Here is a 20,241-nt window from a genome sequence, read left to right on the forward strand (position 1 = left end):
AATATTTCAAAATAAAACCAGTTCCCAAATTCACTATACTTTCCATTCTAACACATTTAAAATACATGAAAGTTGGTTTAATGATAGCAAAGCAGACCTTCAAATAATATAATCAGAAGGTATGAACAGCAACACTTTTTCATTATTTTTCATGTATGGAAAGCAGCCATGGCAGACTACTATATAATGCTTAAGGTTAGTTAAATGCACATCAATTTACAGTATTCACAGAGATAAAGACTCACCACACAGAAGTGTGAAAAAGAGAACAGCCTTATACATAAATTTAAAAGTGTTTTTCCATACACTTGTTTTACTTGCTAAAAATCACTTCTCCTCCAAGCTTTCATTATATTTACTGATGAAACCAAGCATTCTGCTATTTATTCTGTCATTTCTGCTTGAAAGTTGTTTAGAATGATCAACCAGTTTTCAGACCAAAAGCCTTGATTTACCAGGGAAGAGGGTAAAAAGTAGTATGTTTCAGTAGTCAGCTTACATATTAACAACTTAATTCTGATTCATAAAACATCTAATCCAACAGAGACTTTATACAAAGGACAGTGCTAAATCTTAAGCGGACATTATATATATGGCTGTTCAATATATGTGTATACACCTCTCCCATCTAACAAAAGTGAAACTTTAGAAAAGGTCAATTAATCTTTTATGCTTTCAGTATACTTTGAACACTGATATTAAATACATTTGCATGATTATTCTACTCTTATGCAGTGTACCAGAGTAAAACTAAATTCTCAAGTTCTGAGTGGAAAGTTGACTGAAAATGGTACTTACGCATTCACATGATCAGCTTCTAATTTGCTTTATTCACACACTTTGGTTAGCATAAGCCCTGCTAACACACTGCAAGACAGCCAATCTCTGCATTCTGTTCAACTTTGTTCAAAATTAAGTTTTGGTTACACAATATTTTGTTGAAAGCAAAGGACTTTACCTCATCTTCTCCTGCCACACTGCATCAGTGAAAATAAGAAAAATCTTCTATGTACCTGTAAATTATGACATTTATATCAAGTTTTACATTTTGCTCACAGCTTCATTAACAGTGAAAGTGAAAACATTCTTAAAAGGTCAGTAAACCCATCACTCTCCAACTTCCAAGTTCTTAAAACTTAGGAAAACAATCCTTTTGAACTGCCTAGCAGTTCAAATTAAATACCAGATGTGATACTTAGAAAGCAGAGATGAAAAATTCAAATCTATTCCTCATGCTAGTTAACTGGTAAGAGGAAAGATAAAACCTCATTCCAGTCAGAATCTGATTCTCTTCTGTATAACCACATACACTATTCAATCGGTGTTTATCATTTTAAACTTAAGTAGTACTTTTGAGAGATATTTGAATTCCAATTTTTAAAACAAGTTCTTTTACAATATAGATAGAATTCATAGAGCATATTCTTCAACGTCATTCTAAGTCACTTTTAACAATAGTTAGGTTGGTAAATAACTAGACCACTGTCCTAAATCCACACCGGAACAATTAAGAAACATTTTGAAGCAGTGTTGAGTAAATAATTTTGGTGAGCTGTAGAACAGCTACATGTAAGCTATACTGTACTATAACAGCTCCAAACCCTTTATAAAAACCTAGCATTCCCTCTTCCCGTTTTATAGTATTTATACAGTCTCTCATGCCCTCGTACTGAGTATTGATGGGAAGCACTTCATAGCCAAGGTCTGTATTGTCAATTATCGTGCGTGTCCCTTGAATATGAAGGCGATGCAAAACTGTCTCCAGTGGGTAAAGCATGACATCAGCGCAAAGGCTAGCAGCAAAGCTAGCAATAAGTTCTGGAAAATATGCATCCAGCACGCTCTGCACAGAAGTGGAGCTCTCTGTTGGGAGATTGTGGGAATTCTCCCTTTTCAGAACAAACAGAACAAGCTTCTGGACGATGGAACTGATGATGTAGTGAAGAACTCCATGTAGAGCAGTTGGAAAAGTCAACACCATCAGAGGAAGGAGACGCTTGCTATGGGGTACTCCCATGCCAACGACTCTGCCGATCCCCTCTTTCACACAGTCCAGAATTCCAGGATTATCTCGAATGATTTCACTCTATGAGCACAAAGGAATAGTTACAACCCGTGCAGCCCATTTCATAGCCACACTGACATCCACTTTCAACAGTCTGCTTATCACTGCTCAACTTTTTTCATCTTCATAAGATAGATACCTATTTATACACCACCATTTCTAAAAAAGCCATACTGATATTTTTTTTCTCTAACACGCATGATAACATTCAAATAAACTTGTTTTTAAAAGTGAACCTATATTTAGAGCAACCGTTATTTAATCTACATTCTAATTACCTGTGTTAACAACAAAGACATTGAACTTTCATCATATCACAAAAGGTATCAGTTCGCACAACAACCATTATGTACTGAAATGCTTATTTTAAAATCCTAATGCTAGGAAGCATTTACCTGGAACAATCCTGTTCTTTAGGGGTTTTAACTGAAGTCTTTGAACTTTGATATGCATAGTATAAAGACTTCCTTAACTAAATTTAAGTTAAATAATCACATAGGTTCAGCTACAGATATTTTCATTCCATTCTTAGTGTCTAAAATAGCACTCTTTACCTCTTGTTACATCTAAACTGAAGAATTTGGGACTTCTTAGTCTTTTGTGTCAATGTCAGCTGTGTCCTGACCACATGTCATGATGAGACCATAACATTCCCCATTCTTGGGAAAATGACCTTCAAAGCCCTTATAACAGAGCAGAAACTGATTCAAATACTTGAAAGTATTTTGCTGTTACTGACTCTAAGCATAAGCATTGCACTATAACTGAAATCAAGTCCTTATCTCCCTCATATCATTTCAGTTGCTGCACTTCAAGTTACACTTAATTTTGTCAAACACGCCACCGTGTGGTTTGAAATGTTAAAGATGAAAACACAGTAATGTGACAACTACATCCAACTAACTGTAAATAGGAGAAATTTGAAGTTTATTTAGGAAAGTATTACATATAGTTTATATATATATATTATATATATATATGTGTGTGTGTGTGTGTGTGTGTGTGTAAGTATCAAATTAACATCATTGAACAGTGTAACTTATCAGAATTAAAATACTCAAATAAAGATTTTATAAAGAAACAATTAGTAAAAAACCCCACAGTCTTCATAATTTTTTTTGTTAGTCATTGCTCTCTTGCAGAACAGGCATATAATGTACAGTCATATAAATCTGGTAAGTCAAGCTGCTCCCATGCATTGATTAATACAGCATAAATAGAGTCTTGACAAATGTTCTCATTACTTCTGTTGTGTTTCTAATAAGAAAGTTTATGATGGTATTTTGAGGAGCTCGAGAACACATTTCAGGCTGCATACGTATATTCAGTACAGCACTCACACATAGCTGAGCTCACTATGTACCAAGTCCGCAGCTAGTCTCTGCAGCCTAAAATTCTGCTTTCATAAATAACTCTTTACAAAGACGATCACTTGTTTAAAAGGCTAGAGGAGAGGCTGTTTTGGATTTTTTTTTTATTATTATTTTATCAGACTGCTACCTGGCACAAGTAACTTATTTTGAAAATTAAGATGGGATCTAAACTATGTCCTCTTTTACCATTATTAAATGGTAAAACGGTAAATATGTTCCTATTTCCAACAACACAGCTAACATCCTTTCAGACAAAAATACGTGCAATGTGAATACCTGAACAAAATACATCCTTCTGTGGCCACCTGACTGCAATGAACTCAAACAATAACAGTTTTCTATTACTGTTTCTAGATCCAAGATCTTAATAATATATTCAGGCCTAAGATATGAAAAAGTTTCATTAGTCAGTTTTCCAGTGTGAGCCTAGTTATATCTCTCCGCTGTTTCCACGAACTCTTAGAGATCCACTCAGGCTAGATTTCCTGAATGTTAATCTTCAAAACTACTCAAGCAGAGAGAAAGAAGAAAGGGTGGTGGAAGGATGTTCTTAAATACGTAGTAAATTTAAAGAATACGAGTTTGTCACTGGGAATCTAACTACACCTACCCACGTTAAATATTACACGTTCTGTTAGTCCAAAATGTGGCCACTTCAGGCAGGACAGCCTTTGTACTGCCTTCTGGCTCCTTGGAGTTTGGATCCTCTGCATAGAGCCGAATCCAGTCCCTGCCTCTAGAACATATGCCAAAACAAAGAAGTTGCAGCCTTGTTTGTCTCTTGCCCCTTACAGGCGCTGGTGCAGAAAACCCACCTACAGTTGAACTGTACATTTAAACAGTTGTCTCTAAATCAGCACTTGCAGCTTGTCTACACTGCAAATCAAAATTATTTTGAATGAGTGACATGAGAATGACTATTTTGCACTATCCTCCACATAAGAGTTCATTTCACAGTATGAGTTCCACTAGCTACTCAAAGATGCTTCCAAATTAGGAGCAACCATTATATGGAACTAGCTTGAAGAACTGCCCTGGGCTACTTTTCCATAGTTAAGCCCTGTCTGCTTCTCCAGAAATGGATGCAACAACTCAACTCACTGAAAGATAATCTGCAATACAGTGCTATGGGTTACTTTGTGCAGTTACAAAGTAAGTTAAGCTATATTCTAATGACATATCCAGATTTTTCCCAAATTTTATTTTCATAGCTAAGGGAAGAACTAGACTAAAATTTAAAAGCAGAGAACTGACTACACGAAAGCACCCCTGGAATAGTAGAATTCAATATTAAAAAAAGAAAACAAAGCTGAATTATTAGAAAATCCTTGTAATTGTTACAGGGGAAAGGTCACTGCAATAACTATTCTAGGAGCCTTTTAAAACCTTTACGTGATGAAGACTTGTATAACTTCTTTATGGCTTATCTGCTACAGAACATATAGATGTGACATGTTCTCATTTTATAGGTAATATAGTTCAACTCCATTAAATGTCCTTTCTTATCCTAGGTTTCTACTTAAGACAGTACTACCAATATACCCATTGTAATAAATATTTTTCTGAGTTAATAAGTCACGCAGCCTCAAGTGAAAAAATATATATATAACTACTGCAACATAGACCTGAAGCCAAAGACAAGGACTCACTTCTCCATATAATCTAACATATAAAGAAAAGAATCATCTTGTAAGATATTGTAAATATATCTAAATTACCTGCACAGTTTCAATCAGGCTTGCAGAATAAAAAGGCATTGCTATCACATGTGTTAAGCTGCAGAAAATAACAAAATAAGAATTAACATCATGGCAATACTATAATATTAGCCAAATTTGTAACTGAAAGTTGGTATCAGTTATCTATCAAGTCAGGCCTGATGGACACTAACAAACTAACTCATTACTGAAGTGCACATTAAAAAGTCAAGATAAGCTCCAGTCTGACCTGCAGTAAGCATTAAATTCTATTTCCATTTGACTAGATCAACTGAAGTTTCACAGAAATCACAATTATTAAAAAAGAATCTTCTACATCAGTGACACTCCATTCAGAAGGATCTAGTAACAAAAAAAATTTGAAATTGGCATACACAATTTTGTTCACAAATCAAATTATGAAAATTAGCATTAGCATCCTGTCAAGTAAACACAGCTGCAGATTAAACCACTGTGTATTTACTGCTTGTACTATGTGGTTTATGATCATTCACACAGTTTGAAGTTTAGATCTGCACAAAAGATTTTGAAAATGAAAAACTGGTATTAAAAGTAAGTGATAGTAAGACATAAGGTAATAATAATACATGCTACATTTACACTTACCCTTTGAGTAGAAGGTGGCCACCTATCTGCTTGAGGTTCCATTTATGTGAAAGCTCTCTAGAAAGAAAAGCAGTATTGCCCTTAATATTGACAGAAACAATTATTCTCAAGCATTTATTTCATGGGTCTCTTTATCCAGCTTTCATATTGGTGTTCTACCAACAGTCTATGTAGAATTTATTTTTCTACTATGAGAAATTCTGCCATCAGTTTAACACGTATCGTTTAAAAGCTCATGCTTACTTTTAGAAGTTATGCAGGCCTGTTGGATATTCTAACAAAAATACTTTTGCTGATTAATAAGGTGTCTTTTGCTCTCATAGCTATTAGCTTTAGTGACTTGCGCTTATTAGTAATCTTATATATGATCTCTTGAAGTAATTTTTGAGGGAATGTTGAAATTTTTACATCTTAGTAGTCTTCCTTTACCAACACATTTTTTATTATGTTTTGGTTTAGTTATGCTCTTTCTGTTCCTTGGGGTTATGTTCATCCAGTTGTTTCTTTTCTGAAAATCTACATCACATTGTCATACAGTTATACAAGACCAAGAAGTATAACAGGAAAAGGTCAGAGCCTAGTATTTCTAGGCTTATGACTAATTTGGCATTTGGCTTATGACTAATCTTTAGCATATCTTGTCAAAACAAAAGAAAACATCTGCGTTGTATACAAAGGTGTTTTTTTAAAAAAATGCCTTTACAGTGGTATTTTCTAGTTGCATACTTCAAAACATGGGTAAAGGATGGTAACTACAATGCACTTGACAGAAAATGTAATCCCACCCTAACTCAAGATGACATCTAACAGCCATGCATTTGGTAAATACTCAAGCTCTAAGGTAAAGATATTTGTCTGAAATGTTGGACATACTAGACTACAAATTTTTAAATAATGAGCTTTAAAGTGTTCAGCTTCAGTTCTTGTCCAAGAATCACACTCACCCACTCTGCCTGTAGTTACAGCAACTCTAATCCAAGAAAGGAAACTCTTTACTCTTTCCTGAAGAATTGTGTGTTACTAGGAGGTATCACTTTCCTAAATACATAGGCCAATCACTAAAGAGGAAGGGAAGATCATTAGACATTAGGTATCATGGACACTTGGATGACATCCACTGAGTCATAATACTTAAAAGATGTGGAAATGAAACCAGTCACCCAGCCAAACTAAGTGATCTGTGAAAGCCTAACCTGTCAATCCACTAGGAGAAACAAAGAACAAAATTGGGAGAATGAAAACAGAATGAGTTTGTCAAGTACAAACCCACACTCAACTTGCCACATAAACATTAATGTACACTTCTGGCCCCCTCTCCTGAAACAAGGGGATGCCTTTATTGTATTATGATAAGGAACTGGAATCAATATTTCAGTCCTCTTCTGGTCCGCTCTGGAGCTTGATGAATCTTTTAAATCAGCTGTCGCTGCTTGCTACAACTAATCATCTCACCTCCCTGTGCAGCCTAAGGACCCATGCTGCCATTAATAAGAAAGGGAACAGATCCGGTAGAAAACTACACAGGTTGGGGCACGTAAAAACAACCATTCCAGACAGATCAGTTCCCCAATGCAGTTCACAATGCAACTACTCAGCTGCTGTGTTGGCTCAAGGATGAAGGTAGTACTGACGAAAGAATGAGCAACTACTATCAAGTAGGGTTGCTTCATTCAGCAGCAGCACCAGCTTATTTTTCAGACTGCTGAAAAACTGGCCTACAAGAAAAATCGTTGCTTACACTGGATAGAAATCAGAACTGTAAAACCATACACACTGTATCACTACTCATGAATTAAAGCATCATCTTCAGCAATATTTAGAAACATGAATATAAAGTCACAGGAAAGTGTATTCCTAGGAATTTCAGTTACCTATGAGACAAGGATAATCAAAAAGCTTAAGTACATACCACATAATTTAAGCAAGAATGACTGTAATGCTTATGACAGCCGCCAGAGCCTGCAAGAGTTTCTTCTCAGTATGCATGCATGCTTCATAGTAGCCCTGATTCAGTCTATCCACATTTCTTATTTTTAAGGACAGTTCAGTTTCTAGGTACTTTAAGTACTTAGTAGCCATCAACAAAACAAAAATTCAGTCACTTGTCTCCTCTTAAAGCTAACCTGCTTTCAAGCTTCCTGGTCTATTCAAACTTCAGTACAGAAAACTAGCCTCAAAACATAACCACTTGTCTGCCTTCCTAAAATCCTTTCCAAGAAAGGTCTTTACCAGCCTCAGTGTTTGCCCTGCTACCGTTAAGTAACTTCTCCTAACTTCTTGATTATCTCAGAATCAACTTGCACTAGAAATTTTAATGATTTTACATAATAAACTCTCACACAAGTACACTGCTTACATTTAAAATATAGGTCTAGAGCAAAACTGACAATATATATTACTACAGTCAAATAATACCGTCAGCTCTGGACCACTGTAAAATGAAATGGAGAAAAAAGTATTCAGACAAAAAGGTTTTATCACACTGTCTGAAAAGCAGGAAAACATCATAATGGTATACTATAATCCTGGAATATCATTCAGCAAACAAACTAAGTGGAGTCACAAATCAAAATAAAGTGATTATTACTACACTACTATAGCATAAGACAGGCACAGCAAAGTAGGACAGTGAACACATCTTTAAATGTAGTCACTCATATTCTTAGTTGGATCCTCTTTATTATGAGGCTACCGAACAATGTACATACAGCTGTTGGTAAAGGAGGACAGAAAGCAAAACTGAGAAACACATTGACTCGTATTTAACGTCTTTAAATATAACAATGCAGGCCATTTTATTTTCTCATCTTCCAAGGACAGTGAAAATGTTCAGAAAGATGTCAATGCTGACTCATTAACCAAGTTTTCTTTATTTAGAATAATAAAACCAAGACTTTTTACTTTAGACATGGTATTTGCTACTACCACAAAACATAATATCTACAAAAACAAATAAACTTGTGAATCCTTTCATGTCAGTAGAATTGTACTGAATACTAATTTGCAACATTATTTCTATACTCAGACTGCTACACAGACATACCAAACATACAGTTTACTAGTTAAAATTTCTAAGACAACCATACTGTTCTGAAACTACCTATTCAGTGTCTGACTGCTCTAAAGGATTCAAGCTTTTCAAATAACCTCACGTTTCTTTGTGCATAAGTAAACAACTTATGAACAATTTGTTAGAAGCAGTAAAAAAACAAAAAAACCCCAATACCTTGGCAAAGGTGTAAATTCACTGATGATGCCTTCTGTTCCGAGAGTTATGCCCTGAACAATAAAAGTGCTGCCCATTCCTTTCCAAAGAGCTCTTGGACCCTATATTTTGAGGTATGTAGTTAGAGTCAAGCAAAATAAAACTTAATCTTTTCACCTGCTTACTCATTTTTGTAATATTTCAGCAAATTCCAGCTATCTACAGAGTATGAATCTAACTTTAGATTTCAGCATTTCCAAATTCAGAAGACAATTAATTTCCTTCAACTCTGAATAAACTTTTATCCTATTACATAATTTAAAGAGTTGTCAGTAATTTTAGAAGCATATATCTCTGTTAAAACTTTATACCATAAATCTAAGGCCATTTCCAATAGACAAAAAGAGTCTGAGATGTTAAAGCACAGCTGTAAGAAATCCAGAAAGTTGTGCACTATTGTTTTAGCTGCCATTTAACTCTGGATAATCTCTTTATCCACATATTTTTTTTTTTTGAGGATCTTAATGAAAGATTAATTTTAGAGAACTTTGTTTTCTAATGTCTACAACCTTTCACCAGTTAATTTTAAACTTGGTAATTTTAGTCATTTTTTGGAAACACTTCTGTAACAAGAATACCACGTTCTGACAATACCCATGCTTTTTAAGTACTAACTACATCAAGAGTTAAAGATGCTTCAGCATACATGTGCTCTAACCACCTCCACTGCAGAGATACAACCAGACACCAAATACTGACCTGTGTCTTATTGATGCTGTACATAATATTGACAATAGTAAATGGAGTGAGATGATAGTTCCGAGCATGATAATTAACCTGTTAAAAACATAAATGATAGCATTTTATAAACATACTTGCAGATAGTGTAACTCTGAAGAAAAACACTTGCAAAATCACAACTTTATTAAAAAAAAGCAAACCAAAGTGACAAAAATATTAATAAATTCTCCACTGAAGTTTAAGGAAACAGAGGCAGAACTTGTTTACATTTTAAGCATGATCAACAAAACAGCATTAATGAAAAATACTTGAGACAAAGCAATCTGCTCATGAACAGGGATCTGAAAGGTGTTTCATAAACTATGGCAAGTAAGTGCCTTAGCATTTGTTTTCTGTTATTGAAATGAAAAAGAACATGAGGGCTGAAGGTAAGTTAAGTTTTGGGATGGAAAACATGTATGCTACAAATAAAAACATAATAACCTAGCAGTGTCTTGTTAAAAATTGTATATCTTCCATATACTCTACAGAAAATGAAAGCAAATAAAAATACTACAGAACACAGGAGATCTATCTGGAAGAAGTAATATAAAAGATATACCTGACATTGACGACGCAGGACAATGCAAGGATGTGCCAACACATTTTCTGTAAATAAGCTTTAAAAGAAAAGTGTGTTTAAAAGTACTGGAAGTAATGGTAAATTTATCTAAAAGCACTTCTTGTTTTTCTCTATCAATATTAGATCACTGTTTGGAAAAAATATATATTAGTTTTATATCTAGTGAAAGAATGAGATATTTTGGAGTGCTGCCACATAGCCCGCCAATAATACAAAAGGACAAGTATCCATCACTATCCCTACCCCTAAAACTCTGACACATACGTTTGCTAAGAAAAAGCCCTTGGTTTTATATATACGTCCTTTCAAAGTAAAAAGAAGTATTAAAATTCTTAAATCCTCCCTCCTGAAAACACGAGGAAACAAAAGCAAAGCAGAGTCAGGATTAGGAGGATTATTTTCTAGTTTTATGTTAGTTCCACATACCACACACGATTAATCACGACCTTCCATAGTGAGGATAGAGGATTGGTATTAACAGCTAGTTTGGAAATTTTCAGTGAAAAAAATGCTACTGGCTGAAACCAATTCTACCCCTACTCCCAACAGCATTTCACTGAAACTTTCAGAAGAAAGTTCTCTTAGCCCTGAAACAGCACTTATGGTCACAGCCATGCAGAGAAACTTGCATTTTATCCTGAAGCATCCAAGTGAGCACTGATCTGCATGTGGCTCAAATCTATGATCTGGATTAGAAAAGCAAAACCTCCAGCCTCTGTCTCAAGCATCCCACATAACAGTTCTGACCCCCAACCTAGTAGAGCACCTCGGGTAACTGTCTATTGGAGACATTTTACTTGAGATAAACATATACTAATTGGAACAGAAAAGTATTGAGGCTGCAGTTTCACAAACTGTTAAGCTAATTAGTAGTTTGCTGCTACTGAAAGAGGTGAAAGTTGCTCTGTACTCCAGCTCTCTTACCTACTAAGCCATTCTTGCAGCTAATTTCCCTCTCAACCCTGTTTTAATAAATGCGACACGCTCATCAGAGGGTCTGAATGCGCAGCAGAGCCAGTGCAAGGGAAGCAGTAGAGATGGGGGGGGGGGGGGGAATGTGAAGTTTCCTGAAATGTGTTGATCAAATTTAAGCAAGCTCATTACTTGCTTAAACGCAAGTACTATTATGTTCCTATTCTTTATCCCTTCTCTCTCTAGCCGCCCACCCTTAGCTGGTCTCTGCTGCCCCTAATAGGTAGTCAATGCCCAGGTAAACCTGACTCACTGAAACAGCAAAAAACATCCAGCACCTTCACTGGCTTTGCTTCTGGTTTAGTGAGTCATATTTGTTCAAAGAGGTTCTACTAGGCATCAAGGGTGATGACAGTAGAATAAGGAGGGAGGACAGCTTTATGGCTGGGGACCAAGTGAGAGATCCTCCTCAACTGTCCATGAAACTGAAACCTTAATTTCCCATGTTGGGCCAACTTGACAAATGCCTCAAGCACTTCAATGTTCTGAAGGAAGAACTCCTTCTCTCAAGGAAATCTCACATTCAGATCAACAAGGAATAAAACAATGATAATAAAAAGCAGTTCACAGCTTTCTCAAAAAATAGTATCAGTAATTAAAATCACCATAAATAAAGAACAAAATGAACCACTTTGCCACCTCAGGATTACTATTCCAGGATACTTTGTTATAAAACTTAAAGACTTTATTACCTTCTTAGGAAGATTCATACCACTCCAAAAGATTAGTAAGAGTAGCAAACGTGGAAAAAGCAATTTTCTTGGGCTATTTTCAGATTGTTGTGACAAGGTAGATAGACAGGGCATGGAATACAAAAAAATCTTTTTTTATATTCACTGCTGAAGGAGTAATTTTCAGAGAGAACACTTCAGTTAGAGAAACAAAAACCTATACTGCTTTTAGGTAGTAGGTTTCTACATGCTCTTCAGTTGCATAGACTACTGACATAAAAAACACAAGAAAAAATGCATATAGGGATCATAAAGACAACTATAGCTTTACTGCAATGTAATCATTAAAAAATATTACAACTCTTACCTTGCGAGGCCAATACCAAAGCCTGCAAATCTGTTCAATTGCTCTGAAAAAAATGGAAATAGATTATATAACTGTGATAATCACAAAGAGCAGAAAAATGCCATATAGACCATTTGAATAACCAATTTTATAGCATAGCTGCTTCAGAAAATTACAAGCACTAAACCAGAACATTTATGTCAACTCAGCAAGAGAAGATATTAAAAATTGTTCACTGAGGTATATGTGCAGTTTGGACCATAGCCAAGTTTGCGTGTACTTTTGTAAGAACATGAAACATCTTACTTACAACAAAATGTCAGCTACAGAAAAAGTGAGACAGCAAACAATTACAGTAAAATACCATCTTCTGATATCTAACAAAGCTAACTCAAATCAATGACTGAAAGAAGAACATGCATGACAGTTTGCAACAACTCTGAATTGCAATTGTAGATATCTAAGGAGAAATCAATTTAAAATCAAAAACAGCAAAAAGAGAAAAGCTTAAGTAGTAGTAACACAAAATGCCACCAATTACATAATAGCAGACATCAATATGACATGAGTTATCAGATCAGCTGTTTGACTCCATTTCTTTGCAAAATCTTTACTAGGGAACCAGTAGAACAGAAACATGAAAATGGATTCAGATTTCTTCTGTCTATCACCAGACAGATATTTACAGATATTTAGACAGATATTACTCAGAAAAGGTTTTTTAAAAAGTGTCAAAACTGTAAAGGCAAACTGAAAATTAATGCTCAGCTCAGTAAGCTACTAGTGCAAGCAGACTGTGTACACGGAAAAATCTCAGTAAATTCAGTGGAGCACCACATGGACATGACAGCTCTCCTAAGATGGATGATAACACCCCCCCAAACGAGCAGGAGCGTGGACTCAATGATACAGGAAATCCTTATCAGTCCTCTAAAATGCACAATAAACAACCCACATGAGTAGTTGGGACTAAAAAAGTTAAAGCCTGAGCATCTATTTTAGCAGTGCTTTGATGGATGGATAAATTAAGGGTTATACACAGGCTCCTGTAAGACAAAGACTTATAAAGAGCATTCCAGATCAAAATATATGTTCATCAAGATATGCAATATAAATGCAACTGTAGTCAAACTATACTAAAACTCTTTTACATAATGTACACAAACTTTCAGAATATCTTCTTAATTAAAGGATAAAAAGTAAATACGGGTGACAACTTAGGCCTCAGTGTTCTGTTTCAGTACTCTTGATTTAGTTTCTCTTAATTCATCTCAATTTCACAAAGCTGTAAAACAATATTGTATTGATGAGGGTTTCAGCTCCGTTTCCCAACAATATCTGAGGAAGAGCAGAACGTGGTTGCTTCCTCTATCAACTTTACAATTCCTTCACTGTCACATGCCAAAGTCGTTTTCACTCTGGCAGTTCCTGCCCTAGCAGCTATTTCAACAAGAAAGCCAACAGCGAGGAGACACAAGGTCAGGAACAACGATGCTGACTGGCTAACAGAAGAAAACGTTAGCCCTACAAAATAGACTGCAAGACCCGAAGGTGTTTTTGGTCTCGCAAGTCACCAGAGATGGTTTCTTCAGGAGGTCGTAGTTTACACGGGCAATAAAGAGCTGGTCACGCGCTGCCTGACAGAAGGTGCGTGCTGACTTCTGGCACCTTCAATCCCAGCCGCTCGTTACTGCGCGGTGACCGAGGGCGCGGGTGTTTGAGGGCGACACGCAAGGGAACAGCTTCCCTGTTCTCTAAGGGAGCTTCCTTCCCTTGCCCCAGCTCTACGGGGCCCCCAGCCAGCCACCACACGGCCCCGGCCCCGGCCTTCGGCGGCGGCGGAGGAGAGGGGCGGTGTCGCTCCCCCGCGGCGCACCGGGGCGGCCTAGCCGGGAACGGGGCGGGGGGGGGGGGGGGGCCGGAGGCGACCGCAGCAGCGAGGGGGCGGCTGTCCCGCCCCGCCCGGCTTACCGGCGCCGGGGCCGCCCGCCCCGAGGCAGGGCTCCTCGTTGAGGGCGGCGCCCCCGAGCGGCGTCCCCGCCCCGTACGGCGGCGTCTTCTCCCCCCAGTGCAGGTTGCGGCTGCCGGGGATGTCGGGCGGGCTCGTCACCCAGTGGCTCAGCTCCGCGGCGCCGCCGAAGGCCCTGCCGCCGGGGCCCAGCTCCTCCCGGCCGCCCCCGCGGTAGCCGAGGCCGTCGAAGCCTTCGGGGCGCCGCGGGTGCATGGCGGCGGCGGCGCGGAGGGGGCCGGGGGTGGGAGCGGGCGCGGCGGTAACGGCGGCGGGGTCCCGCACCGGCCTCCCCCGCGCCACTTCCGGCCGCGAGCGGTCGCCGCGCGGGGCTGAAGCCGAGCGCGAGGCCACGTGACGAGGGAAAAGGCGGGCCCGGCGCCTCGGCGGCCAATGGCGCTCACTCCTCCTGCAGCGGCCGGCGGCGCGGCAGGGGGCGGTGCGCGGCGCGCGCGGTGCTGCCCCCTGCTGCGCCGGCGGAGCGGGGCGCGGCGCCGGGCGGGGCGGGGGCGCGGGCCGGGCCGGAAGGCGTTGAGGCGGTGGAAGTTGTTATCAGTGGCACTAAAAATAAAAACGCATTGAACTGACCTAAGCACCGGGCGCCCGGTTTTAGGTCGCAAGCCGAGGAAACGCAGTGGTGCTGCGGCGGCGGCGGGGCAGGGTCCGTTAGCGCCGCCCCAGGCCGCGGCCGGCCGTCGTTGGCCGTTGCCCGCGGCCGTTACTCGTGGCCGTAGCCCACCGCAGGCCCTGCTGCCGCCATCGGGGCGCGAGCAGGGGCCGGCCCCGAGGCAGCACCGCCGGCCGCGGCCCATGCCTCTGCCGCTGGCCAGGCAGGGAGCTGCCGTGGTCACCTTCCCCGACCCTTCCTGGCCTGAGGCAAGCCGTTAATGCTGTCTTCCTTGTGCCCCCTCGCAGCGCAGTTTAAAGCAGTCCGTGTCTTCCCGGGACAGAAGCACCACTAGCTGGTGGCTATCCCTGGCCAAATTCCCAGCTGTCCGCCTGCAGCCCCTAACACCCTCCTGGGTGACCCTCCCTGTCTGGGTCCCTCTGCTCAGGCAGCTTTTATCCCATGCAACAAGACCCTGGAAGCAGGATACACACAAACCAAAAGTACAAAGCAATTAGTTGTTGACTAATACATGCAAAGGATAGCTAGGTCTAGCAAGTTAGCAGGCGAAGCATAGGCTCACCCCCCACATAAGGCACCCCATGAGGCTCTGCTGGGCAGACAGTCATCAGTCAGGTGAGGAAAGGTTGGCCACCCTGGATCCGTTGCACAGACAGATCCTCGGTGTTGCACAATTGCCATTTCTAGCTTCTGGATTTTTTTTTCTTTACATTTTTATATCTTTTCACATCAGTGTTTCTCCCTTTGAATCTCTGAGTTGCTAACTGTCCTTGCCTCAGAAGTCTTTTTAATTTATTTAACCGTCCTTGCCTTGCATCACTCTGTTTACAGAGTAGACTCTGTATACTTTTTCACAGCTCTTTCTCAGAGCTGAACAAATTTTTCTGATGTTTCAGCCAAGGTTACAGAGTTGGGCCTTATCAAATGTGGGTCTTGAATCACAGCCAGATGAGCCTCTAGAAACAGGGTTACCTCCCTTTTATTTACCCTAACTAAGAGTCTCAGTCCATCATCTCTCCAAGAAGCACTAGGCTGCAAGGCTGAAACGCTTTGGAAACCAAACTTACTGAGAATAGAGATTTGGTCTGTGACAGGGAAAAAGCTGTCTGATCTAGGAAGGAGCAGGTTTGGGACTAGCCTCTTTCTGCCCTTTGATCAGGACTGTGTGCCAGAGTTTGGGTCTGCTGATATGGCCAAGATTCTCCCAGGAGCCAGTCAGCACAATGTGCTCAATAAATTGAGGCTGAGGTCTGCCAAACATTTGAGCTTTTGTGTGCCAAGATACCAGCCAAGCAGCCATGCCTCAGTGTTGCAGGTGTCTGTGACATTAGGGGTGGGACATGATGCTAGAGCAATCCCCTGATCTGCCTCCAGGCTCAGGGCCTCCCGGGTGGAGGTCCCACCGCTAGAGCTAGGCCATTAGCCTAGCTCTCACACTGTAAACTAGGGTGGATCTTGACATAGGCACCTGATGAGCTGTCAAGTTGACTGTAACATTTTCAAATTTGGTAGCTTAAAAGCACAGGGCCTTGACAAAAGATGTTAATGTAGGTCACTATATGTTTCAATGAAGCTTTCCTAGCTCCATCCTAAGCCTGAGTTTTTTCCCTTCTCTCCTACTTAAAGAGTCTGTGAGGATGCCTCCCAGGGTTAGTGGGAATAACATGAAACCCACTCTCCCCTTTCTGAGACCTGTGCAGCTTATTGCAGTTCATGCTTTCATGCTGCTTAATCTGCTTTCATGATAGACTCCCTGAAACATCTCTATCAAAGGAATAGCCCCAGCAGAGAAGACCTCATAGAAACTGGAAATTTGACCTTGGCTGGTAGAAGAACAGGGAGAAACTTGCCTTATCAGCCAATCACTCAGATCTTTCTTCTGTGAGATGGCAATTCCCCATGTTTCCTTCAGCCCTTTTCCAAGGCTGCCTCTGGCAAGTAGCAGGACATGAAGTTACATGAGTGTGGAGTAGTGGAAACATCTGCTGTACAGAAGAGTATGTAGAGTACAGAGAAATTTCTGAGCTTTGAGTAATGTTTGGGTGTGCTAATGTAGTCTCATTTTACAATTTAGAGGGTGTGTTACCTAGTATTCTGTATGGAGAATCTTAAATTTTCTGTGAAGCACAACTAAATGGCTTAACAGCCAAGCTTAAATCCTGATTTGAGGCTTGACTTTACAGGACAGAACAGATGGTGGCATTCTCTGACATGTCTCCGTTGTGTGTACGTACTCTTGCTATGGTCACAGAGTTAAGTTGGAGTTGTATCAGAGCCCTGATCACAAAACTTCTCTTCTTATTTCCTGTATTTTCAAGAGCCTTGACTAGGACTTCAGTAAACACTGTCCTATCTATCTGTAACTGACTGTTTTTGAAGTAGTCATGAAAGATCCTTCTATGTATAGATTTTGGATGACCTGTGTGCGAGTTGGTTGAAGGCTTTGTCCTTTCTTCTAGGATTTAAGTGTGGAGGTTAAAGATTGCTTTGTTCTGAACTACAGGAGAGGTTGTGTAATATAGGATGTGCCTTAATGCTAGACTTAGTGCTTTCCACAGCTGTGAGGTCACCCTGTCTCTTTCCACAGCCAAAGCCAGAAATAGTGACTCCCACTACAGCTTTTTCTCCCAACAACCAGGAGTAATCAGGGCTCAAGCTGGTTCCTTTATATGAATGGTGAATGGGATTGCTGATAGCATTTAATGTGGATAAGTAGGAGAGGATAAAAGTGGTAGAAGACCTTGGTTATGGGTGAAGCAAGGATTTGTGGGATAAGTGCCACCCCTGAGAATTCCCCATGCTTGGTGCCATGTGAGCATAACCAGCAATAACAATGCTTATCTGCCCTGCTTATGGCTTTTATGTATCATTATTTTCTTGTTATGAACATTCTAGAAAGAAGTAATCCTTGCCAAGCAGAATCTACAGTAATATAGACAGATTACTGGAGGAAGAGGAGGAAACGGTCTTTAGGGAATTGCATACCATTAAAGGTTTGCTTTTAACAAGCATGCAGTAGCACCATTGCCTTAGATGAGCCAACTGTTTTGCAAGAAATACATAAGTGGTTTTAAAATATTTATATTCTATGCCATTTAGGCTGATAATGTTAAGAAAATGCATCTCAGGATGTGGCTTCATATTACAGAGAGTTCCGTAGTAGCACTGACGTAAGGTCTGTCTGTCTCCCCTGTCCCCAGTGACTCATTTCAGTCTGCAGGCTAAGGCAGGATTTATGCTGCTTCTCAGTTGTACTGGTACAACTGTGTGGCTGACTGTGGTATGAACTAGATCAGGGAACTTCATGTGAAGTAGAATAGTCATGAATTCTGGCAATACTAAATGCACAGGTATGGCTTTTTAAGCATGGCTGAATACAAACATGCTCTGCACATCAGTAATGAAAGTGCCACTAAGGGATACAGACACTCTCTCATATGTGCTGCTGTTTCCAGATTATCATTTAGGAAGCTTCAAGCATAGTGAAAGAAGCACTAGTTTCTGCCTATTCAATGCAGAAGAGGAAGAAATCTGGATAATTTATGTGCTGAAGATGCGTACACCGCTATTTTGTCCATCATGTGGTGTTCACTTGATGAAAAACTTTCTGTAGGTGTAAAATATTTCACACTTATTTACAATGAGGACTGTACTGATTAGTATAGATTTTTTATTTCAATCAGCTGAAGTGCTAACACTGTGCACAAGAAAAATGTCTTTTGCTTTAATTTAATAGTATTTCTGGTAGGGAAAAATCAATGCCAAACAAAGAAACTGTCTGTGTCAGCCTTATCTAAATTTGTAAATTTAGTAAATATATTTGGAAAGCACTTTGAAGTTGTAGAAGAAGAGTAAAGGTTAAATATCAGTAACAATGGGCAAATGCAACTGGTAACGTCATACATAGTTAATAATACTATAAGGGTGTCATGTTCTTCCAAAGTTATTACTGCAGTTTTGTCTTCAAAACACTGTGACGAATTTGTGATGGGCTTGACACAAAATGTCACTAAAGATGAAAAAGAGAACTTACTTACAATTCTAAATGTGATGACGGAAGTGCTTACAGCCTAGTATTGTCTGTCTAGATCAATAAAAGAGAGCAAATGATACATTTTTGCTGACTTTTCTCACTGAATTAGTCACAGGCAAGCTTGCAGCTAGAAAGGAAATTCAGCACACCAAAATAAAAGGACATGTACAGACAGCAGTCTCTGATAGAGTGGTAGAGGAACCACTGGGAATTTCAAAATATCAGCATACTACTGTGGTGGTACCGCTGCTGAAATGACAGAATAAGGCTAATTTTTTTCTGGCCCAGATAAGGATGCTGAAGACAAAGTGAAGCTTGCCACTCAGTCTGCCTAGAGCCTTTGTCATTGCCTCTTGTCACAGCATGAACAGTCATGAGTCTGTGATTCATACATGATAAGGGATTCATTTTTAGTTTAAGAACTTTCCAGATTTCCAGTTTACTATGAAACAGTCACAAATCATGAGAGATGAGAGCAGGTCTGTAGGGAGCAAGGGGCATGTTTAACTCCTTTCTAAGGATTACAGCCTATGAGGAGGGACAAGTGAAAGAAATAGAAACTCTTCTGAATCACAGAGCATTCTTCTCCCCAGGCTCTGCGCCACATCGGGGCCTGAGGCGGTTCCTGCTCCTATGGACACACTACAGAGGAAGGTCATGCGTGGCGCTTCCGAACAGGCAAACCTGCAGGAAGAAGAGTATGCATGGGCACGAAGGGGAGCACCACAAGTTTGCCACACTGTTCCAGCCTTTCTAGCCTTCTCCCTTGACCCTTAAATGCCTCTCACCCCAATCTCATTCTGCCAAGCTTAATATTTCCACCCTTTCCCACCCACAACTCTGGTCTACCTTTCCTTCCCTCCTACCTTGCAGTGGTAGTGGAGAAGACACTGATGGAGAAGAACATTTCCACCTCCCTCCTGCTTGTGATACTGCCTCTGGCATCCATGCGGGAGGAAAAGCCTTGTTCCCCCTGCCTGCCTTCGTTGCGGTGGGCCTTGTCCCCAGCCTATGTCCCTGGTGACTGCCTCGTAGTGGTGAGACTGGATCGAGCACAGCCAGAACAGAGCAGCCAGCCCAGTCGCTCGCATACCAGGGAGAGGAGGTGCATGGTGGCTGGGGGCTTTCATGCAGCTACGTACTTTGTGACCTCTCAGCAAAAGCTGGCTCTGGGTGGGCTTCACCATGGAGAGGCTTAGTAAAATATAATATAATACAATATAATACAATACAATACAATGCAATATAAATGT

General features: G+C 40.1%; 1 protein-coding gene across 1 annotated transcript; it reads right to left on the reverse strand.

The window, feature by feature from the left end:
* Positions 1–810: 810 nt before the first annotated feature.
* On the reverse strand, positions 811–14,616 carry SLC25A46 (solute carrier family 25 member 46). Its single transcript, XM_062599349.1, has 8 exons — positions 14,291–14,616; positions 12,341–12,383; positions 10,310–10,367; positions 9,727–9,804; positions 8,989–9,089; positions 5,763–5,819; positions 5,157–5,214; positions 811–2,086 (listed from the first exon to the last, which is right to left on the reverse strand). The coding sequence occupies exons 1-8, from the start codon at positions 14,541–14,543 to the stop codon at positions 1,508–1,510; spliced, it is 1,227 nt and encodes a 408-aa protein (XP_062455333.1). The 5' UTR covers positions 14,544–14,616; the 3' UTR covers positions 811–1,507.
* Between the last annotated feature and the right edge of the window lie 5,625 nt (positions 14,617–20,241).

Source organism: Rhea pennata, chromosome Z (assembly GCF_028389875.1).
Source record: "Rhea pennata isolate bPtePen1 chromosome Z, bPtePen1.pri, whole genome shotgun sequence".
NCBI lineage: Eukaryota > Metazoa > Chordata > Aves > Rheiformes > Rheidae > Rhea > Rhea pennata.